This window comes from Pristiophorus japonicus, chromosome 5, assembly GCF_044704955.1.
Source record: "Pristiophorus japonicus isolate sPriJap1 chromosome 5, sPriJap1.hap1, whole genome shotgun sequence".
Taxonomy (NCBI): domain Eukaryota; kingdom Metazoa; phylum Chordata; class Chondrichthyes; family Pristiophoridae; genus Pristiophorus; species Pristiophorus japonicus.
In genome coordinates this window covers 6,537,217-6,552,139 of record NC_091981.1, presented here as the reverse complement: position 1 = coordinate 6,552,139, position 14,923 = coordinate 6,537,217, and the positions used below count along the sequence as shown (strand labels likewise).

General features: G+C 46.3%; 1 protein-coding gene across 3 annotated transcripts in view; it reads left to right on the top strand.

The window, feature by feature from the left end:
* The first annotated feature begins 4,402 nt into the window (after nucleotides 1-4,402).
* Nucleotides 4,403-14,923, top strand: part of LOC139264220 (tumor necrosis factor receptor superfamily member 11A-like) — a 131,798-nt gene continuing 121,277 nt past the window's right edge. For all 3 annotated transcript variants that reach the window (XR_011593296.1, XM_070880339.1, XM_070880338.1), the window contains exon 1: nucleotides 4,403-4,667. Coding sequence is in view for 2 of the 3 variants with exons in the window: in XM_070880339.1 (XP_070736440.1) it covers nucleotides 4,542-4,667 (126 nt within the window). In the remaining variant the exon portion in view is untranslated. The remainder of the gene's footprint in view (nucleotides 4,668-14,923) is intronic.

The following is a 14,923-nucleotide window of genomic DNA, read 5'->3' as shown; positions in this document are numbered from 1 at the left end:
TAAGGGGTTATGGGGAGCGGGCAGGGAAGTGGAGCTGAGTCCATGATCAGATCAGCCATGATCTTATTGAATTACGGAGCAGGCTTGAGGGGCCGAATGGCCTACTCTTGTGCCTATTTCTTATGTTCTTATTCCAGTTCGAAGCTCGGCAACCCGTTAGCAGTTAGTGTTGCTCTCTGAATTCTCATTGGTCTCCAAATCTTTGAGAACTTCATCCATGCCTTTGTAACCTCTACACTTGACTATACCAATGCACATCTGGCTGGCCTCCCACGTTCTACCCTGCATAAACTAGAGGTCATCCAAAACTCGGCTGCCCCGTGTCCTAACTCGCACCAAATCCCGCTCACCTGTCACCCCCTGTGCTCGCTGACCTACATTGGCTTCCGGTTAAGCGTCACCTCAATTTCAAAATTCTCATCCTTGTTTTCAAATCCCTCCATGGCCCTCGCCCCCTCCCTATCTCTGTAATCTCCTCCAGCCCCACAACCCCCTGAGATAACTGCGCTCCTCTAATTCTGCCCTCTTGAGCGTCCCTGATTATAATCGCTCCACCATTGGTGGCCGTGCCTTCTGTTGCCTGGGCCCCAAGCTCTGGAACTCCCTCCCTAAACCTCTCCTCCTCTCTACCTCCTTTTAAAACGCTCCTTAAAATCTACCTCTGACCAAGCTTTCGATCATCTGTCCTTATATCACCTTATGTGGTTCAGTGTCAAATCTTTTGTCTTATAATACTCCTGTGAAGCGCCTTGGAACATTTCATGACGTTAAAGTCGCTATATAAATAAAAGTTGTTGCTGTTTAGTTAGCCTAGAGTAAACAGCTTGCCCAAATGAAAAAATAAAAGTAAGCCGCGTTGTCAAACGCAGAAAAGGATTTCTGACGGCAAAGGGATACAGACGTCGCGTATGACAGTTTCAGCAGTTTTATGCAAATCTTTCCCCGAAGTGATTAAATAATCGAAGTTTCCAACCGATGAGTGTTACAGTTGCAGAAGTCAACCTGTGGATGTGGCACGGTGCCCGATGAGAAACACCTCTGTCATTTGCAAGCCGAAGATGTTGCAACAAAGAGTGCTTGTTTTTATCCTTATTGGGAACTGCCTCACGCGGAGGTTTTCAGCTCTGCCGCATCCCGAAAAGTTCGGTCACACAATACTCCCGCGTGCTGCAGACGTTGTTCCATCGACAATACGCTCTCCCTTCATTTTAGTCTTTCCCCATTTCGCAAAACATTTAAGAACATAAGAAATAGGAGCAGGAGTAGGCCATTCAATATGATCATGGTTGATCATTCACCTCAGTACCCCTTTCCTGCTTTCTCTCCATACCCCTTGATCCCCTTAGCCGTAAGGGCCATATCTAACTCCCTCTTGAATATATCCAATGAACTGGCATCAACAACAATTGTGTACAGTTTTGGTCTCCTAACCTGAGGAAGGACATTCTTGCTATTGAGGGAGTGCAGCGAAGGTTCATCAGACTGATTCCCGGGATGGCGGGACTGACCTATCAAGAAAGACTGGATCAACTGGGCTTGTATTCACTGGAGTTCAGAAGAATGAGAGGGGACCTCATAGAAACGTTTAAAATTCTGACGGGGTTAGACAGGTTAGATGCAGGAAGAATGTTCCCAATGTTGGGGAAGTCCAGAACCAGGGGACACAGTCTAAGGATAAGGGGGAAGCCATTTAGGACTGAGATGAGGAGGAATTTCTTCACCCAGAGAGTGGTGAACCTGTGGAATTCTCTACCACAGAAAGTTGTTGAGGCCAATTCACTAAATATATTCAAAAAGGAGTTAGATGAAGTCCTTACTACTAGGGGAATCAAGGGGTATGGTGAGAAAGCAGGAATGGGGTACTGAAGTTGCATGTTCAGCCATGAACTCATTGAATGGCGGTGCAGGCTAGAAGGGCCGAATGGCCTACTCCTGCACCTATTTTCTATGTTTCTATGTTTCTAACTCTCTGCGGTAGAGAATTCCACAGGTTAACAACTCTCTGAGTGAAGAAGTTTCTCCTCATCTCAGTCCTAAATGGCTTACCCCCTTATCCTTAGACTGTGTCTCATGGTTCTGGACTTCCCCAACATCGGGAACATTCTTCCTGCATCTAACCTGTCCCGTCCCATCAGAATTTTATATGTTTCTATGAGATCCCCTCTCATCCTTCTAAACTCCAGTGAATACAGGCCCAGTCGATCCAGTCTCTCCTCATATGTCAGTCCTGCCATCCCGGGAATCAATCTGGTGAACCTTCGCTGCACTCCCTCAATAGCAAGAACGTCCTTCCTCAGATTAGGAGACCAAAACTGAGCACAATATTCCAGGTGAGACCTCACCAAAGCCCTGTACAAGTACAGTAAGACTTCCCTGCTCCTATACTCAAATCCTCTAGCTATGAAGGCCAACATACCATTTGCCTTCTTCATTGCCTGCTGTACCTGCATGCCAACTTTCAATGACTTGACACCCAGGTCTCGTTGCACCTCCCCTTTTCTTAATCTGCCGCCATTCAGATAATATTCTGCCTTATCCCCTTATTGTGTAAGAAACTGTCTATTTCTGTCTTAAATTTATTCAATATCCCAACTTCCACAGCTCCCTGAGGCAGCGAATTCCACAGATTTACAATACTCTGAGGGAAGAAATTTCTCCTCATCTCAGTTTTAAATGGACGGCCCCTTATTCTAAGACCATGCCCTCTAGTTCTAGTCTCCCCCATCAGTGGAAACATCCTCTCTGCATCCACCCTGTCAAGCCCCCTCATAATATTATATGTTTCGATAAGATCAACTCTCATTCTTCTGAATTCCAGTGAGTAGAGGCTCAACCTACTCAACCTTTCCTCATAAGTCAATCCCTTCATCCCCAGAATCAACCGAGTGAACCTTCTCGGAACTGCCTCCAAAGCAAGTATATCCTTCCTTAAATATGTGGCACGGAATTCATTCCTCCCGTAAATCGGGTGGGATATCAGTGGAAAAAGGGAGAGATTGGGGCCGTAAGGATGTGTTCCCATGGCCAGACCTCTCTTTCCCTCCGTTCCCCCCCGCCCCCCGGCACCAAGACAGCTAAATGCCTCCCCATCCCAACCAACCACATATCATCATCATCATCATCATAGGCAGTCCCTCGGCATCGAGGAAGACTTGCTTCCACTCTAAAAGTGAGTTCTCAGGTGACTGAACAGTCCAATACAGGAATTACAGTCTCTGTCACAGGTGGGACAGACAGTGGTTGAGGGAAGGGGAGGGTGGGACTGGTTTGCCGCACGCTCCTTCCGCTGCCTGCGCTTGCTTTCTGCATGCTCTCGGCGACGAGACTCGAGGTGCTCAGCGCCCTCCCGGATGCACTTCCTCCACTTAGGGCGGTCTTTGGCCAGGGACTCCCAGGTGTCGGTGGGGATGTTGCACTTTATCAGGGAGGCTTTGAGGGTATCCTTGAAACGTTTCCTCTGCCCACCTGGGGCTCGCTTGCCGTGTAGGAGTTCCGAGTAGAGCGCATGCTTTGGGAGTCTTGTGTCTGGCATGTGGACAATGTGGCCCGCCCAGCGGAGCTGGTCGAGTGTGGTCAGTGCTGGGGATGTTGGCCTGAGCGAGAACACTGACGTTGGTGCGTCTGTCCTCCCGGGGTATTTGCAGGATCTTGCGAAGACATCGTTGGTGGTATAGGAACAAGAGACCATTCAGCCCCTTGAGCCTGCTCCACCATGCAATGAGATCATGGCTGATCCGTATCCTAACTCCATCCACCTGCCTTGGCTCTGTATCCCTTAATAACCTTGGCTGGCAAAAATCTATTGATCTCAGATTTTAAAATGATTATTTGAGCTGGCACTTTGCGGGAGCGAGTTGCACATTTCTAACACCCTTTGTGCGAAAAAGTCTTTTCGAACTTCTCTCCTGAATGACCCCACTCTGATTGTAAGGTTATGTCCCCTTGACCCAGACTGACCAGCTGAAAATGATTTTCTCTAGCTACCGTTCCAATTCCTTTCAAAACCTTATAAACCTCAATCAAATCAGCGCGTAAATGTTTTAAAACACCCACTAAAAAAAAAAGAGAAATTCTTGGGAAAAAGATTCTCAATTAAATAACAGACATGTTTATTCGCTCAGTTGCAAGCGCCTTGGGACGTTTTACTACGTCAAAGGCGCTATATAAATAAACGTTGTGTTGTGGGAATTTTTTTAAAAAACAGAACTATTCTTAAAACAAAAAAGGAAGCACTTCTGTAAGGTGCCTTGCAGCAACGTGGTTGGGATATGGTCGGAGCTTATCTCTTTGTCGCACGTTGCTCGAGGGCCACAGGTTGTTATGTCAGTGTTATGTTACTGGCTGGGGCAGCTTCCGCAAACTTGTGCACGCTGTGCTGTTGCATTCTTCTAAAACCAGCGAAGTTAACACATCAAGATCCAACTGAGCACCGGTGTGTGTGTGTCTTCAGTTCCAGGACAGCTGCCCTGGCCCCAGACTTGGCTCAGTCTCCAAACACTGGCCGCGGGGCAGTCGCCTTGAGCTGCATTATATATATATATATGTATATATTCTCACCCGTGCATGGGGTCGCCGACATGGAGCCGAGTTTGCCAGCAGCCTGCATGCCCCAGAAGTGCTGGACTGGGATCGTCCTCTGCGCTCTGACTCTGGTCCTGATCGCGCAGGTAAGTGTGTGCTGGGTCTCTTGAAGGGTTGACCATAGAGTTGTGTCTGGCCATTCCACCGCGTGTCGTTCGGCTATCAGCGACCTGCTGTCATTGACATTTTATCCTGAGCTGCAAAACAAATTGTGCCAAACCTTCCCAAAATCACTTTTAGCATTGCAAAAAAAATTGTTTTCCAAACCTATCAACAAAGTAACTGCACCTCTATTCAGCTCTTGTCATTCGTGCCCCAATTAGTAGCACTGAGTCAGAAAGTTGTGGGTTCAAGTCCCATACCAGGAACTTGAGCACAAAATTCTAGGTTGACACTCCCAGTGCAGTGCTGAGGGAGCGCCGCACTGTCGGAGGGGCAGTGCTGAGGGAGCGCCGCACTGTCGGAGGGGCAGTGCTGAGGGAGCGTCGCACTGTCGGAGGGGCAGTGCTGAGGGAGCGCCGCACTGTCGGAGGGGTAGTGCTGAGGGAGCGCCGCACTGTCGGAGGGGCAGTGCTGAGGGAGCGCCGCACTGTCGGAGGGGTAGTGCTGAGGGAGCGCCGCACTGTCGGAGGGGCAGTGCTGAGGGAGCGTCGCACTGTCGGAGGGGCAGTGCTGAGGGAGCGCCGCACTGTCGGAGGGGTAGTGCTGAGGGAACGCCGCACTGTCGGAGGGGCAGTGCTGAGGGAGCGCCGCACTGTCGGAGGGGCAGTGCTGAGGGAGCGCCGCACTGTCGGAGGGGCATTGCTGAGGGAGCCCTGTACTGTCGGAGGGGCAGTACTGAGGGAGCGCCGCACTGTCGGAGGGGTAGTGCTGAGGGAGCGCCGCACTGTCGGAGGGGCAGTGCTGAGGGAGTGTCGCACTGTCGGAGGGGCAGTGCTGAGGGAGCGCCGCACTGTCGGAGGGGCAGTGCTGAGGGAGCGCCGCACTGTCGGAGGGGCAGTGCTGAGGGAGCGCCACACTGTCGGGGGGGCAGTGCTGAGGGAGCGCCGCACTGTCGGAGGGGCATTGCTGAGGGAGCCCTGTACTGTCGGAGGGGCAGTACTGAGGGAGCGGCGCACTGTCGGAGGGGCAGTGCTGAGGGAGCGCCGCACTGTCGGAGGGGCAGTGCTGAGGGAGCGCCGCACTGTCGGAGGGGCATTGCTGAGGGAGCCCTGTACTGTCGGAGGGGCAGTACTGAGGGAGCGCCGCACTGTTGGAGGGGCAGTGCTGAGGGAGCGCTGCACTGTCGGAGGGGCAGTACTGAGGGAGCGCTGCACTGTCGGAGGGGCAGTACTGAGGGAGCGCTGCACTGTCGGAGGGGTAGTACTGAGGGAGCGCTGCACTGTCGGAGGTGCCGTCTTTCGGATGAGACATTAAACCAAGGCCCTGTCTGCTCGCTCAGGTGGATGTGAAAGATCCCATACCACTATTTTGAAGAAGAGTAACGAAGTTCTCCCCGGTGTCCTGGGGCCAATATTTATCCCTCAATCAACATAACAAAAAAAAGATGATCTGGGTCTTTAACACATTGCTGTTTATGGGAGCTTGCTGTGTGCAAATTGGCTGCTGCGTTTCCCATATTACAACAGTGACTACATTCCAAAAATACTTAATTGGCTGTAAAGTGCTTTGGGAAGTCCGATGGTTGTGAAAGGTGCTATATAAATGCAAGTCTTTCGTTTTTCCTTTTGGAGGTGCTGCCTTTCGGATGAGATGTTAAACCGAGGCCCTGTCTAATTTCTCAGGTGATTGTAAAAGATTCCATGGTGCTATTTTGAAGAAGGGCAGGGGAGTTATCACCTGTGTCCAGGGGCCAATATTTATCCCTCAACCAAATTAAGAAAAACAGATTATCCGGTCCTGATCACATTGCTGTGTGTGGGAGCTTGCTGCGCTCAAATTGGCTGCCGCGTTTCCCACATTACAACAGTGACTACACTTCAAAAAGTACTTCATTGACTGTAAAGCGCTCTGGGAAATTCTGAGCTTGCGAAAGGCTCTTCATTTTTCTGTAAACTAGAAGGTGTCAGCAGCTAGTCTCCAAGTGATTGAATAAATTACTTAGAATTGTCGTTCCCACTTCCTTTATTTATAAAGGCTGGTGGAGGACCTTTATCTTACGGATATTTAATGTAAGGCCCATGCTTTCGTACGCCTCGGTAAATACGTCGACTATGTGCAGCCTCTGTATGTGCACAGACGCAGGCGTCATCTGCATACTGTAACACGGCCCTGGACACCGTGGACCACTTCCCATATCTCGGGAGCCTCCTATCAACAAGAGCAGGCATCGACGACGAGATCCAACACCGCCTCCAGTGCAGCATTCGGCCGCCTGAGGAAAAGAGTGTTTGAAGACCAGGCCCTCAAAACAGCCACCAAGCTCATGGTCTACAGGGCTGTAGTAATACCTGCCCTCCTGTATGGCTCAGAGACATGGACCATGTACAGTAGACACCTCAAGTTGCTGGAGAAATATCACCAACGATGTCTCCGCAAGATCCTACAAATCCCCAGGGAGGACAAACGCACCAACATTAGCGTCCTCATTCAGGCCAACATCCCCAGCATTGAAACACTGACCACACTCGATCAGCTCCGCTGGGCAGACCACATTGTCCGAATGCCAGACACGAGACTCCCAAAGTAAGAGTTCTACTCGGAGCTCCTTCACGGCAAACGAGCCAAAGGTGGGCAGCGGAAACGCTACAAGGACACCCTCAAAGCCTCTCTGATAAAGTGCAACATCCCCACTGACACCTGGGAGTTCCTGGGCCAAAGGCCGTCCTAAGTGGAGAAAGTGCATCCGGGAGGGCGCTGTGCACCTCGAGTTTCATCGCCGAGAGCATGCAGAAACCAAGCGCAGGCAGCGGAAGGAGCGTGCAGCAAACCAGACTCCCCACCCTTTCCCTCAACCACTGTCTGTCCCTCCTGTAACAAAGACTGTAATTCTCGTATTGGACTGTTCAGCCACCAAAGAACTCACTTCAGGAGTGGAAGCAAGTCTTCCTCGATTCCGAGGGACTGCTTGTGATGATGATGATGATGATTTATAAAAAGAACACTTTATTATTTCTATGCAAAAGGCAGAGGAAGCATATGGCAGGATGCATGATTTATAGATAAAGTTCATTCAAATCACTCCTTACTGATTTCCATAATTACTTCCTGGATTTTTTTTCAGGTAGTGGAAATTGATTTCTTCCCAACTTTGGATGGAAAGAAACTAAATTTTCCAGAATTGTTTTAAAACCAAAAATCAAGTTCTTGGATGGACTTGCATCAGATCTGTGATATCAGCACCCACTACACGTGCTCCACTGTGGTGCTAACACCATGAATGTGATGTACTCATAGCTTTGGACCCTACTTTTGACAGGAGCAAAAACACTTCTCTACCTCTCTTTCCTCCGTTTAGTATGCACCTTAAAACCTACCTCTTTGACCAAGCTTTTGGTCACCTGCCCTAATATCTCCTTATGCGACTCGGTGTCAAAGTTAGTTCGATAACACTCCTGTGAAGCGTCTTGGGACGTTTTACATAGGATTACATAGAATCGACGGCCCAGAAACAGGCCTTTCGGCCCAGCCAATCCATGCCAGCGTGTATGCTCCACTCGAGCCTCTTCCCGTCTTTCCTCATCTAAATCTATCAGCATAACCCTCTATTCCCTCCTCCCTCGTATACTTGTCCATCCTCCCCTTAAATGCATCGATACTATTCGCTTCAACCACTCCCTATGGCAGCAAGTTCCACATCCTCTCCACACTTTGGGTAAGTAGGAGCTTGTACCAAAGATAATGCAATAATCGTGGAGGACTTTAATCTTCTTAAGGATTGGACAAATCAAATTGGCAAAGTAGTCTGGAGGATGAGTTCATGGAATGCATTCGGGACAATTTCCTAGAACAATACATCATGGAACCAGCCAGGGAACAGGCTAGTTTTGATCTTGTATTGTGTAATGAGACAGGGTTAATTAGCAATCTCATAGTGAAGGATCCTCTGGGGCAGAGTGATCATAATATGATAAAATTTCACATTACCTTTTGAGAGTGACTCGTCTAAGTCCAAAACTAGAATCTTAAACTTGAATAAAGCCAATTACATAGGTATGAAGGGTGAGTTGGCTAAGGTAGATTGCAAAAAAAGATTAAAAGGTATGGCAATAGATAAGCAGTGGCTAGCATTTAAATAAATATTTCATAATTCTCAACAAAAATACATTCCATTGAGAAGCAAAAACTCCACAGGAAAAGTGATCCATCCGTGGCTAACTAAAAAAAGTTTAGAATAGCATTAGATTGAAAGCAGAAGCTTATAATTTTGCAAAGAATACTAGTAAGCCTGAGGATTGGAAGAGTTTGAGAAACCAGTAAAGGATGACCAAAAAAAATGATAAAAAGGGAAAAAATAGACTGAGAGAAAACTAGCAAGAAATATAAAAACAGATTGTAAGAACTTCTACGAGTATATAAAAAGGAAGAGAGCAGCAAAAGTAAACATTGGTCCCTTAGAGGCTGACGCAAGAGAAATTATATAATGGGGAATAAGGAAATGGCAGAAACGTTAAACAAATAATTTGTAATTGTCTTCACAGTAGAAGATGCAAAAAGCATACCTATAATGGTGGGGAAACAAGGGTCTAATGAGGGTGAGGAACTTAATGTTGTTCTGTTCAGAATAAATCCACAGGACTATATCGCAAGCTCAAACTGCTGCGACCTTGGTCTCTTTATTCAGACTCTAGAGTGAAGACGCAGCATGGTGAGTCACCTTTTATACCTGCTTGCCCCAGGGTGCACAGGTGACCCTTAGGTCTCCCACAGGTGTGCCCCCTGGTGGCAAGTTTTACATTTGGGTAAGGTCTACGTACATATATAACAAATATAATTAATATAAGTAGAGAAAAAGTATTAGAGAAACTAATGGGACTAAAAGCTGACAAATCCCCTGGACCTGACGGCCTACACCCTAGAGTTCTAAAAGAGGTGGCTGCAGGGATCGTGGATGCGTTGGTTTTGATCTTCCAAAATTCCCTAGATTCTAGAACGGTCCCAGCGGATTGGAAGGTATCAAATGTAACACCGCTATTTAAAAAAGGAGAGAGAGAGAGAAAACCTAACTACAGGCCAGTTAGCCTGACATCAATCGTCGGGAAAATGCTGGAATCCATTGTTAAGGAAGTTGTATCAGAACATAAGAAATAGGAGCAGGAGTAGGCTATTTGACCTCTCGAGCCTGCTTTGCCATTTAATAAGACCATGGCTGATCTGATCATGGACTCAGTTCCACTTCCCTGCCTGCTCCCCATAATCCTTTACTCCCTTATCGCTCAAAAATCTGTCTATCTCCACCTTAAATATATTCAATGACCCAGCCTCCACAGCTCTTTGGGGCAGAGAATTCCACAGATGTACAACCCTCTGAGAGAAGAAATTCCTTCTCATCTCAGTTTTAAATGGGCGGCGCCTTATTCTGAGACTATGTCCCCTAATTTTAGTTTCCCCTATGAGTGGAAATATCCTCTCTGCATCCACCTTGTCGAGCCCCCTCATTATCTTATATGTTTCGATAAGATCACTTCTCATTCTTCTGAACTCCAATGTGTATAGGCCCAACCTACTCAATCTACCTTCATAAGTCAACCCCCTCATCTCCGGAACCAACCTAGTGAACCTTCTCTCAACAGCCTCCAATGCAAGTATATCCTTCCTTAAATACGGAGACCAAAACTGTACGCAGTATTCCACCAACACCCTATACAGTTGTAGCAGGACTTCTCTGCTTTTATACTCCATCCTCCTCGCAATAAAGGCCAACATTCCATTGGCCTTCCTGATCACTTGCTGTACCTGCATACTAACTTTTTTTTGTTTCATGCATAAGGACCCCCGTCCCTCTGTACTGCAGCACTTTGCAATTTTTCTCCATTTAAATTAGTTTGCTTTTCTATTTTTTTCTGCCAAAGTGAATAATCTCACATTTTCCCACATTGTACTCCATCTGCCAATTTGTTGCCCACTCACTTAGCCTGTGTATATCCCTTTGCAGATTTTTTTGCCCTCCTCACAATTTGCTTTCCCACCCATCTTTGTATCATCAGCAAACTTGGCTACATTACACTCCGTCCCTTCATCTAAGTCATTAATATAGATTGTAAATAGTTGAGGACACAGCACCGATTCCTGCGGCACCCCACTAGTTACTGTTTGCCAACCTGAAAATGACCCGTTTATCCCTACTCTTTATTTTCTGTTAGTTAGCCAATCCTCTATCCATGCTAATATATTGCCTCCAATCCTGTGAACTTTCATCTTGTGCAGTAACCTTTTATGTGGCACCTTATCGAATGCCTTCTGGAAATCCAAATACACCACATCCACTGGTTCCCCTTTATCCACCCTGTTCAAAGAACTCCAGCAAATTTGTCAAACCTGATTTCCCTTTCATAAAACCATGCTGACTCTGCTTGATTGAATTATGCTTTTCCAAATGTCCTGCTACTGCTTCCTTAATAATGGACTCCAGCATTTTCCCAGCGACAGATGTTAGGCTAACCGGTCTATAGTTTCCTGCTTTCTGTCTGCCTCCTTTTTTAAATAGGGGCGTTACATTTGCAGCTTTCCAATCTGCTGGGACCTCCACAGAATCCAGGGAAATTTGGTAGATTACAACCAATGCATCCACTATCTCTGCAGCCACTTCGGACCCTAGGATGCAGACCATCAGGTCCAGGGAACTTGTCTGCCTTTAGTCCCATTATTTTACTGAGTACTACTTCTTTAGTGATAGTGATTGTATTAAGTTCCTCCCTCTCTATAGCCCTTTGATTATCCATTATTGGAATGTTTTAGTGTTTTCTACCGTGAAGACCGATACAAAATATTTGTTCATGTCTCTGCCATTTCCCTGTTCCCCATTATTAATTCCCCAGTCTCATCCTCCAGGGAACCAACATTTACTTTTGCCATCCTTTTCCTTTTCATGTACCTATAGAAACTCTTACTATCTGTTTTTATATTTCATGCTAGTTTATTTTCATAATCTATCTTCCCTCTCTATCATTTTTTTAGTCGTTCTTTGCTGGCTTTTAAAAGTTTCCCAATCCTCTGGCCTCCCACTAGTCTTGGCCACTTTGTATGCCCTTGTTTTCAATTTGATACCCTCCCTTATTTCCTTAGTTAGCCACGGATGGTTAGCCCTTCTCTTACAGTCTTTCCTTCTCATTGGGATATATTTTTGTTGCGAATTATGAAATATCTCCTTAAATGTCTGCCACTGCTCATCAACCGTCCTATACTTTAATCTATTTTCCCAGTCCACTTTAACCAACTCTGCCTTCATACCTTTGTAGTCTCCTTTATTTAAGCTTAGGACAGTGGTTTGAGATCCAACTTTCTCATCCTCCAACTGAATTTGAAATTCAACCATGTTATGGTCACTCATTCCTAGAGGATCCTTTACTTAGGAGATTGCTTATTAATCCTGTCTCATTACACAGTACCAGATCTAAGATAGCCTGCTCTTTGGTTGGTTTTGCAACATACTGTTCAAGGAAACTATCCCGGATACACTCTATGAAATCTTCTTCAAGGCTACCCTGGCCAATTTGCTTTGTCCAATCAATATAAAGGTTAAAATCGCCCATGATTATTGCCGTTCCTTTTTTACAAGTTTTCATTATTTCTTGATTTATACTCCATCCAAAAGCGTAGCTGTTTGGGGGCCTATAGACTATGTCCAACAGCGACTTTTTCCCTTTATTATTCCTTATCTCCACCCAAACTGATTCAACATCTTGATCTTCTGCGCCAATATCGTTTCTCACTAACGCACTGATCTCATCCTTTATTAACAGTGCTACCCCACCTCCTTTTCCTTTCTGTCCATCCTTCCGAATTGTCAAATACCCCTGAATATTTAGTTCCCAGCTTTGCTCAAGTCTCTGTATTGGCTATCAGATCATACCCATTTGTATCTATTTGTGCAGTCAACTCATCTATTTTGTTACAAATGCTGCGCGCACTTAGATAATCATAACACAAAAGCGAAATACTGCGGATGCTGGAATCTAAAATAAAAACAGAAAATGCTGGAAATCTCTGCAGGTCAGGGAGCATCTGTGGTGAGAGAAACAGAGTTAACGTTTCAGGTCGATGACCCTTTGTCAGAACTGGCGAATGTTCAATCCCATATGAGGAAAGAGCAGAACTTCTTCAAGTTGGGCATTCCCTATAATCATAACCTGATTAGACAGAGTCAACATGGTTTTATGGAAGGGAAATCATGTTTGACAAATTTATTAGAGTTTTTTGAGGATGTAGCTAGCAGGGTAGATAAAGGGGAGCCAGTGGATGTAGTATACTTGGATTTCCAAAAGGCATTCGATAAGGTGCCACATAAGAGGTTATTACACAAGATAATGGCTCATGGGATTGGAGGTAATGTATTCGCATGGATAGAGGATTGGTTAACGGGCAGAAAACAGAGTCGGATAAATGGGTCTTTTTCAGTTTGGCAAGCTGTAACTAGTGGGATGTCGCAAGGATCAGTGCTGGGGCCTCAGCCATTTGTAATCTATATTAATGACCTCGATGAAGGGGCAAAGTGTAATGTGTCCAAATTTGCTGATGATACTGTTATGTATGTAAACTTTATAATAGTGTAAGACTTGCCACAAGGGGGCGCACCTTTTGGAGACCCAAGGGTCACCTGCACACCTCGTGCAAGCAGGTATAAAAGGTTGTCTGCCATGCTGCTTCAGCACTCTGGAGTTTGATTAAAGAGACTAAGGTCACATCAGTTTGAGCTTACAGCACACAGTCTTGTGGAGTTATTCTGAACATAACAGATACAAAGCTAGGTGGGACAGTAAGCTGTGAGGAGAACACAAAGCGTCTGCAAAGGGATTTAAATAGACAGTGAGTGGGAAGTGAGGTGGGAGATAATGTAGGGAAATGTGAGGTTAATCACTTTGGTAGGAAGAATAGAAAAATAGAATATTTTTTAAATGGTGAGAAACTTTTAAATGTTGGTATTCAGGAAGATTTGGGTGCCCTTGTGCAAGAAACGCAGAAAGCGAGCATGCAGGTACAGCAAGCAATAAAGAAGGCAAATGGCATGTTGGCCTTTATTGCAAGGGGGTTGGAGGATAAGAGTAAGGAAGTCTTGCTACAATTGTACAGGGCTTTGATGAGACCACATCGGGAGTACTGTGCACAGTTTTGGTCTCCTTATCTAAGGAAGGATATACTTGCCTTGGAGGCGGTGCAACAAAGGTTCACCAGACTGATTCCTGGGATGAGAGGGTTGTCCTATGAGGAGAGATTGAGTAGATTGGGCCGATACTTTCTGGAGTTTAAAAGAATGAGAGGTGATCTCATTGAAACATACAAGATTCTGAGGGGGATTGACAGGGTAGATGCTGAGAGGATGTTTCCCCCGGGCTGGAGTGTCTAGAACCAGGGGTCACAGTCTCAGGATAAGGGGTCGGCCATTTAGGACTGAGATGAGGAGAAATTTCTTCACTCAGAGGGTGGTGAATCTTTGGAATTCTCTGCCCCAGAGGGCTGTGGATGCTGAGTCGTTGAGTATATTCAAGGCTGAGATCAATAGATTTTTGGACTCTCGGGGAATCGAGGGATATGGGGATCGGGCGGGAAAGTGGAGTTGAGGTCGAAGATCAGCCGTGATCTTATTGAATGGCGGAGCAGGCTCGAGGGGCCGAATGGCCGACTCCTGCTCCTAATTCTTATGTTCTTAAAGAAGTTTCTTCTGAATTCCAGATTTGATTTCTTGGTGACTGATGCACTCATAGAAATGGTCAGACTGAGTACTGTGTGTAATGGGCAAGTGTGACCTTAGCTCCTTTATTAAGGTTCCAGAGTGCAGGTACCTCGAGGGTGGCCTGCTTATATACTGTGCTCCAATGGGTAAGCCCTCTGGTGGATAGGTGTGATGCAGGTTACAAGGGGCTAAATACATAACAGTAACTATCTTATTGATGGCAAAAGCAAAATACTGCGGATGCTGGAATCTGAAATAAAAAAGGAAATTGCTGGAAATCTCAGTGGGTCAGGCAGCATCTGTGGAGAGAGGTTTCAGGTCGATGACCCTTGTCATCTGTTTTAGCGATGTTGATTGAGGGATAAATATTGGCCCCAGGACACCGGGGATAACTCCCCTGTTCTTCTTCAAAATAGTGCCATGAGATCTTTTACATCCACCTGTGAGAGCAGACGGAGCCTTGGTTTAATGTCTCATCCGAAAGCTGGCACCTCTGACAGTGCGGCACTCCCT